At 39.7% G+C, this 9,602-nt stretch overlaps 1 protein-coding gene across 1 annotated transcript in view; it reads right to left on the reverse strand.

Annotated features, from left to right (window-relative positions):
- Positions 1–8,843, reverse strand: part of kcnip1a (Kv channel interacting protein 1 a) — a 53,792-nt gene extending 44,949 nt beyond the window's left edge. The window contains exon 1 of the mRNA XM_048187924.1: positions 8,312–8,843. Within this exon, the coding sequence (XP_048043881.1) occupies positions 8,312–8,399 (88 nt within the window). The 5' untranslated portion in view covers positions 8,400–8,843. The remainder of the gene's footprint in view (positions 1–8,311) is intronic.
- Positions 8,844–9,602: the final 759 nt, after the last annotated feature.

Here is a 9,602-nt window from a genome sequence, read left to right on the forward strand (position 1 = left end):
GTTCATTCTCGTGTTACGCAGCACGTTTGAGCTTCTGCGAGAACCAGTGAGGTTCATTCTCGTGTTACGCAGCACGTTTGAGCTTCTGCAACAAACAGTAAGGTTCATTCTCATGTTACGCAGAACGTTTGAGCTTCCGCGAGAACCAATGAGGTTCATTCGCGTGTTACACTGCACGTTTGAGCTTCTGCGAGAACCAGTGAGGTTCATTCTCGTGTTACGCAGCACGTTTGAGCTTCTGCGACAACCAGTGAGGTTCATTCTCGTGTTACGCAGCACGTTTGAGCTTCCGCGAGAACCAATGAGGTCCATTCTCGTGTTACACAGCACGTTTGAGCTTCTGCGACAACCAGTGAGGTTCATTCTCATGTTACGCAGCACGTTTGAGCTTCCGCGAGAACCAATGAGGTTCATTCTCGTGTTACACAGCACGTTTGAGCTTCCGCGAGAACCAATGAGGTTCATTCGGATGTTACACTGCACGTTTGAATTCTGCGAGAACCAATGAGGTTCATTCTCGTGTTACACAGCACGTTTGAGCTTCCGCGACAACCAGTGAGGTTCATTTTCGTGTTACACAGCACGTTTGAGCTTCCGCGACAACCAGTGAGGTTCATTTTCGTGTTACGCAGCACGTTTGAGCTTCCGCGACAACCAGTGAGGTTAATTTTCGTGTTACGCAGCACGTTTGAGCTTCCGCGACAACCAGTGAGGTTCATTTTCGTGTTACGCAGCACGTTTGAGCTTCTGCGACAACCAATGAGGTTCATTCTCATGTTACGCAGCACGTTTGTGCTTCAGCAAGAACCAATGAGGTTTCTTTCTCGTGTTACGCAGCACATTTGAGCTTTAGCAAGAACCAATGAGGTTCATTCTCGTGTTTTACGCAGCACGTTTGAGCTTCTGCGAGAGCCAATGAGGTTCATTCTCGTGTTACGCAGCACGTTTGAGCTTCTGCGAGAACCAATGAGGTTCATTCTCGTGTTACGCAGCACGTTTGAGCTTCTGCGAGAACCAATGAGGTTCATTCTCGTGTTACGCAGCACGTTTGAGCTTTAGCGAGAACCAATGAGGTTCGTTCTCGTGTTTTACGCAGCACGTTTGAGCTTCTGCGAGAACCAATGAGGTTCATTCTCGTGTTACGCAGCACGTTTGAGCTTCTGCGACAACCAGTGAGGTTCATTCTCGTGTTACGCAGCACGTTTGAGCTTCCGCGAGAACCAATGAGGTCCATTCTCGTGTTACACAGCACGTTTGAGCTTCTGCGACAACCAGTGAGGTTCATTCTCATGTTACGCAGCACGTTTGAGCTTCCGCGAGAACCAATGAGGTTCATTCTCGTGTTACACAGCACGTTTGAGCTTCCGCGAGAACCAATGAGGTTCATTCGCATGTTACACTGCACGTTTGAGCTTCTGCGAGAACCAATGAGGTTCATTCTCGTGTTACACAGCACGTTTGAGCTTCCGCGACAACCAGTGAGGTTCATTTTCATGTTACACAGCACGTTTGAGCTTCCGCGACAACCAGTGAGGTTCATTTTCGTGTTACGCAGCACGTTTGAGCTTCCGCGACAACCAGTGAGGTTAATTTTCGTGTTACGCAGCACGTTTGAGCTTCCGCGACAACCAGTGAGGTTCATTTTCGTGTTACGCAGCACGTTTGAGCTTCTGCGACAACCAATGAGGTTCATTCTCATGTTACGCAGCACGTTTGTGCTTCAGCAAGAACCAATGAGGTTTCTTTCTCGTGTTACGCAGCACATTTGAGCTTTAGCAAGAACCAATGAGGTTCATTCTCGTGTTTTACGCAGCACGTTTGAGCTTCTGCGAGAGCCAATGAGGTTCATTCTCGTGTTACGCAGCACGTTTGAGCTTCTGCGAGAACCAATGAGGTTCATTCTCGTGTTACGCAGCACGTTTGAGCTTCTGCGAGAACCAATGAGGTTCATTCTCGTGTTACGCAGCACGTTTGAGCTTTAGCGAGAACCAGTGAGGTTCATTCTCGTGTTTTACGCAGCACATTTGAGCTTCTGCGAGAACCAATGAGGTTCGTTCTTGTGTTTTACGCAGCACGTTTGAGCTTCTGCGAGAACCAATGAGGTTCATTCTCGTGTTACGCAGCACGTTTGAGCTTTAGCGAGAACCAGTGAGGTTCATTCTCGTGTTTTACGCAGCACGTTTGAGCTTCTGCGAGAACCAATGAGGTTCATTCTCGTGTTACGCAGCACGTTTGAGCTTTAGCGAGAACCAGTGAGGTTCATTCTCGTGTTACGCAGCACGTTTGAGCTTCTGCGAGAACCAATGAGGTTCATTCTCATGTTACGCAGCACGTTTGAGCTTCAGCAAGAACCAATGAGGTTTCTTTCTCGTGTTGCGCAGCACGTTTGAGCTTCAGCAAGAACCAATGAGGTTCATTCTCGTGTTACGCAGCACGTTTGAGCTTCAACAAGAACCAATGGGGTTCATTCTCATGTTACGCAGCACGTTTAAGCTTCAACAAGAACCAATGAGGTTCATTCTCATGTTACGCAGCATGTTTGAGCTTCAGCAAGAACCAATGAGGTTCATTCTCGTTCCGACTTACTTACTGAACTGCAAGTTATCATTATTTTGTGAAACATAATTAGCAACCATAATGTAAATATGGTTGTCAATTTTTCAAGAGTAAGTTCAATTGAAAACACGCACACGTGAAGTACCGCTGTGAAGTGTTTTGATGGCTCAGAGATCTAGATCCCTTGAGAGAAAAATGTGACCCCTCCCTGACAGCAAACTTTAATTAATCACATTAATGATGACAAATTACCATTTCAATTTCAAAGACAAGCACTCCCTGCAGGCAGAGATATAGCCTAACAAAGTACATCTGACTCGGTGAATACAAATATCCTCCTGTCTCATCAGAAAAATGCCTTTGAACAATGATTAAAAAATAATGTTAATATTTAATTGAGAATCTCAGTGAAAGTGTAGCTGACAGAATCTGCATCCTAACCAACTAAAAAGCAGCTCTATGGTTGTATGACAAATTAATATCTGTGATTTTTCCAGTTGTTCATGATTGCTGGATGATTTTTCTAATCTAGCCGATGAGACCTCAATGTCAAGTCTTAAATTAATCAATTGTTATGAAAAAATTGCATTGTTTTAACAGCACTATCCACCAATACCCAGATAGGTGTATAGATGAACAGCAATGTCAAAAGACACTTTTAATTAACATGTCTTGTCAAACAGATGTCAGGTTTAATTGGCCTGTCATTGAAAATAAAGACGCACTTTCCGCCCTCTAGTGTTTAAAAAAGAACATCACAGTCAACCACACAGAGAGCTGAATAAAAGCACACCGCTGCCACCCAGCGGCAGACTCAGGAATTACAGGCTGCAATATCAAAGCTAGAACACAAGACAACAACGAATTTTAATCAACACACATTCCGACAACAGCATATCCAATCGCACTTTATATGTAAATCCCAATTACAGAAGCCCTTACCAACAATCAAATGAAACTTTCATTTGCAAAAAAAAAAAAAGCATTATGGCGTCCTCTTGGTCATGCTTATCATCAGACCTGACAATAAAGGATATAAAGCATTTACTTACGGAAGACACGATGGATTCAGTATACAAATGTGAATTTATATCGTAGCCCAGTCAGTGTGGAATCTTTATTTTGGCCTTGTCTCCTTGACTCATGTGCTGATAGTTCATCTCTGAAGTATCATAGGAGGAGCAGGTGCACTAATGAGCCTAAATAATAATTCTCATATTTTAATTATTTCGTTAGGCTACAGTTCTAGTAAAATGTCTAGGTGTTATTATTCATGTGTAATTTATTGTCTAGAGATCACTCACGAGGCAGCACGTAGACGGCGTTGTCACATGATACCTGACACTTTTCTCAGCGTTGGTCAAAATTCATCAATCACTGTCGCTTGTGATTACAGATTAATTTTTATAAAATCATTCGCTACACAAAAACTACACTACACAAAACCATACATCACTGCTACTTTTTAAAAATAAGTAAATAAATAAATAAATAATGCTATCTATCTCGATAACCCAGCAGATAAATTAATGGTCTCATACGAAATTTGCATATATATATATATATATATATATATATATATATATGATTGCTCTATGCATACAGTAGGTGGCAGTATAAACTAGAAATCAGCCCCCTGCTGCGTTTACACGCTCCCAAAGTGAGTTCAAGCTGCGAGTTTAAAGGTAAGATAATAGAGTGTAAGTAATGAAGTAATGTGTGATTACATGCATTCCCAGTGACTGCTTGAACACACACATTTAAAGCAGATCAGTTGTACTAAACCTGCTCATGACAGAGCCCAGAGCACTTTATCAAACATAAAATACGTGCAAAACCGTGGAAAATGAATTCCATGCATCAGAGAGGCTGAAATTGAAAAGTACAAGTGTTAGAAGTGAATGGTTTCCGCAGTGAGGTTTACAGTAGCTGTCTGAAGAGAACGTTCACCTGCAGCAGCTGAAGATGATGAGAGTTTCTTCGTGCTGCAGGGAAGGAACATGATGACTCGAGAGTCATTAAAACCAGCAGGATAACTGAATTCAACGACAGAGTTGAGAAAAATATGAGGAAATGTTGAATGTTTCTTCATCTTTCAGTCATATTGAGTTTAGTAAAACAATATTTTCAAAGATTTCAAGATACTGACACTCACAAAAAAAGTGTCATGGTATTTACTATCATGTAGGCTACCATATATATATATAAAATGCATGCATGCACGTACAATTATTGCAGTACACACAGAAAATGGCAGTGAACCAGCTTTGTGTTTTATGTAGCTGTGACCTTTGTCATGGTAAATCTACATCAATATGTCTGCTTTCTATAAATATAGGACACACACACACAGAGCTGTCAGTCTTAGTGTTGGCTGGGTCTGGATGATATCTGGCCATGCCAGAATATCTCCTGAGGTTACTGCACTTAAAAGGCAACAATGCAAATACAACTTCACACATTTTCAATGCCAGGAAGTGAAATCACACAACAAACACAGACGCATATGCTGTTAAAGCCAGAGGCGTGATGTGCGTTCCCTGTGGGAATGGGTATAAAACACACACACACTGGACTGGACTGTGTCTCTGTTTCAGCTCAGGGCTCCACGGAGAGCTCTGTGTACCATCTGAATCTGAGGAAATCACATTACTTTAGAGTCATCGAGTGTAAGTGTGTGTGTGTGTGTTCAATGCAGCACTTATGGCCTGAAGTCACACAAACAAATACATTCTATATACAATATCAAAAGTACAGAATGGAACTTGCTTAGTGAATGTATGTACAGTATGTGCATGTACAGTACATGGTCACATGTCTCTTTTAGATGCAGAAGTCTTTGCCTGCAGGTTTACAGCAAAACACAGTGATGTGTGTGTGTGTGTGTGTGTGTGTGTGTGTGTGTGTGTGTGTGTGTGTGTGTGTGTGTGTGTGTGTGTGAGAGAGAGAGAGCGAGAGAGAGAAACAGCTTTAGCATTAAAAGGAATTTTCACATTTTCAGATTTTCACATGCATATGTTGTTTTTCACATACGTATTAGAATCCACAGTAAAGGAAAATCACGTGAGATCTCTTTCATCTCAGTTGTCTCACCAACATTCTTAAAAATAAAGGTTCCAAAAATGGATTTTTGCAGCAATGCCATTGAAGAACCTTTTTTGGTTTCACAAAGAATATTTCAGTGAACAGTTCTGTGTCAAGAATTGTGAGGACTCAGGTGCAGAAAGTATTGAAGGGCTTTATTTTATCAAAATATATAAAAAAACACAACTTAAACATCACCAATGGGGGGGAAACACAGTCTAGGCTAGCACGACAGGAGCAAGGCATGACAAACAGACAAGGCATAGATGAAGATCTAGCACAGGATAGAGAACAAAAGGAGAATAATTGGGGAAGTAAATCAGGAGGGTAACAACAAAGAGCAGGTGGGGCAAGTAAACCAATAATCAGGTAACAAGAGGGCGGGGCCAATACTAAAGACTGACAGAAGAGCACATGGCACACAGAAACAAACAAAAAGTCATGTGCAAAATGCAAATGGCAAAACAACATGATAGAAGCCATGTACTCACACAAACCCACAGGACAGAAGAGCACATGGCAGACAAACACGCCCATCCACCATGTGCCCAAACAGAAAACAAGACACAAGACAGACAGAAGTGCACAGAGGATGGATGTCAGGACCCCGACACCGAAACTGAACCAAGACTAGACAGAAGTGTCAGGATCCAGACACCATGCCCACAATACACTCACATAAACACGAGACAAACACACAAATGTGTCAGGATCCTGTCACCAAACTAAGAACCATTTTTTTCTTAGTGTGAAGAACATTTTAATAGCCTAAAGAAAATGTTGCCAAAGAATCTTTTATATAATGGAAAGCCTCTAGGGATGATAAATGTTTTTTTGTTAAAGAAACCATAGATGCCAATAAAGAACCTTTATTTTAAAAGTGAATGATATTAAATGAGTCTTCTGCTCCTCAGATGTTTCTCCAGGTAATCGCACAAGTGTCTCCCGAGTTTCAGAAGAGATCTCAACAGTGCCTCAAACTGTGCTCAGATTTGCCAAGATAAAGTCAGAGATCTCTATATGAACTCATTCTCATTAAATTTCCTCCAACATCAAGTGATCTAAGCTGCTATCCACATTCATTTTATAGCCTTACTCTTACTGTATGACAAATTTTGACTCATTTGCATCTGTTTTATATCTCAGAAGGTGTTATGAAAGAGCAAACACTGAGCAATAATAGTTTATTAGTGTATTTGTAAACCTGTACATCTGATTGTGCCATTTAATTGTGCTTGATTTGTATGAAAACTGGTGGCGTTTTTGTAATGTTTGATGCTTTTATTTATTTTCTTTTTTTCTCTCCTTTTTTAACCCATGTGTGTGAGTGTGTGTACCTAACCATTTTTGGGGGCAAATTTGTACCCAGAAGTGAACTAAACCTGACAAAAATCTCCCAGAACCTCTTTTTGGAGATGTCTATATTTGTGTAAAAAAAAAAAAAAAAAAAAAAAAAAATATATATATATATATATATATATATTTTTTTTTTTTTTTTTTTTTTTTGTAAAAATGCAGAAATCATTATGTTATAGGCCTAGGGTTATAGTAGGCCTAACTATAACTAGCTCTATATGTTATGGGAACAAAATGTCCCCACCAAGATGGCAATATCCTAAATCCTTGTCCTTGTGGGGACATTTTTGGTTACCATGAGGAAAACAGCTTATAAATCATACTACATGATGTTTTTAGTTTTCTGTGATGAGTAGGTTTAGGGTAGGGTTATTGTAGGGGGATTGAATATACAGTTTGTATAGTATAAAAATCATTATGACTTTGGAATGTCCACAAAAAATATGGAAACCCAATGTGTGTGTGTGTGTGTGTGTGTGTGTGTGTTGTATTTTGTTTTTCTTTAGTTCTATTTGAAGTGGCAGTAAAATCAGATGGTAAATCAAAGCAGTAAACCAATCACACACACACACAAGATTACATCCAATGTGTGATCACTCCCATAGGTCTTTGCTCACACATAAAACACACTTCTCTCCTCTTGTAAACAACACCATTACCTCTATTTCTCCCACATGACGCTCACAGTGCACGACTCACACATAAAATATAGTCATCACTGTTGTTCCACCCAGCAGTCAATATACTGTAAATATGAAAGGAAATGACACGGGGTTCCTCAGATGCCCAAAGGAGAATCTTTAAACACCTTGTAAAGAGGCCTCGAATATCCTAGTGTGTACTCAAAGAACTTCAGTTTATATTTCTAGTGTATTGAAATAACTGATTCATTTTCTTCAGCTGTCTGTCCTTTATTAAAGATGTCTAGAGGTTCTCTGGAAGAAACCAGCTGTGTGACGATCTGAGGAACAAATAGTGCCTCTAAAACCTTTGACACTGATGTTTCCGTACCGTGATGCTCTCAATACTACCAAACACAAAACTTGCTTCAATTAATGCAGATTCTATGATTTAAATAAATAGGCCTACACTAAATCGCTAGTAAACTTTACAAATAATTACAAAGAAATGGCAAGTAACAGATTAAACATTAATTTTTGAAGTAAAAAAAAAAGACTGGAATAGTATTGTCTTGAAAAACGCACTCCAATAATCTTTGGTTTATTTACAACTTCCAAAAAAGAAAATTCAGAGTGTAGATCATCCATATTTGAGTTATGTACCCTTTAAATGAATTATGCACACATTTTCATACCTTTAATGAGTGTTCCAGTCACCAGTCTGCTCACTGACAGAGCAAACTTCACTAACCCGTGTTTGCAGCGTCTGGCACAGCCGGGCATCCTCAGAATGTCTCGGGGTGAGAGTTAGTTAAATCCAAAACTAGTTCAATATTCAGCTTAAGATGAGATCTGACAGCCAACAGAGCAAAACAGAACCATCAGGAAGGAGATGCAAAGTTCAGGAGCTCAGAAAATCAACTGCAGGCAAACAAAAGTTAAATCCACATCAACTCTACTGAAAAGTGTTTGATTGTCTTCTACAGTGTGAAATCCTTCACCTCTTCACTGTTCTTTCTCCAGTTTCCGCTCAGATGAAGGATGCACAAAAATCAATGAAGGGACGAATCAATGAAACACCCTGAATAAAAAAACAAAACTCCATATAAAGTCCAACTTTCAACTTTGTGTCCTCTCTTCTCCAAAGGAAAAAAAAAATGAGAAAGGACAGAAGAATAAATAATCAATGAATGAATAATTAAAGAATGTCAGAGTACCTCTGATGAAGAGTGATGATCAGCTGCAAACTGACGCACAGCTCGGTTCCATCCGCTTTTATTCCCACCCTCTCTCTCTCTCTCTCTCTCTCTGCTGCAGAGCACCGTTTCACTTCCAGCACTGTTATGTGGACGATTCCCTCCGAGGCAAGATGGTTCAATATTACGGATGTGCCTGCATGCTTTTTCTCTATACTGTATCTCCTCCCTCTCTCTTACATGCTCTGCCCTTCTCTTTTCTTTCTTGAAGAAGGTTTTGCATGCATGGAGGACATTTCTGTGGTTAGTGATGAGAAACACTGAAATGATGTACTGCACTGTATTGTAAGAGGAAGCTAAATAAATAAATAAGTGATGATTGGTTCAGTGCAATTTAATCTCAATTACTGAATGCAATTTTGAGTCATCCTTCAAAATCCCTAATTCACTAAAATGACAATTATCAAAACATTATTTTTCAAACTATATATAGGCTATGTTATATATAACTAAAACTATATATATATATGTGTGTGTGTGTGTGTGTGTGTGTGTGTGTGTTTGTTTGTATGTGTGTGTACTATATATATATATATATATATATATATATATATATATATATATATAAACATTGCACATAATTGTACATAGATCTGTAAATAGCATATCTGTATTTTTATTACTGTACTGTTCCTTTTTATTGTCTTTATTACTATGTATGTCTATACCTTTTTTCAGCACATTAAGCAAATTCCTTGTCTGTTTAAACATGCTTGCCATTAAAGGCACA

The sequence above is a fragment of the Megalobrama amblycephala genome, linkage group LG4, assembly GCF_018812025.1.
Source record: "Megalobrama amblycephala isolate DHTTF-2021 linkage group LG4, ASM1881202v1, whole genome shotgun sequence".
Lineage (NCBI taxonomy): Eukaryota > Metazoa > Chordata > Actinopteri > Cypriniformes > Xenocyprididae > Megalobrama > Megalobrama amblycephala.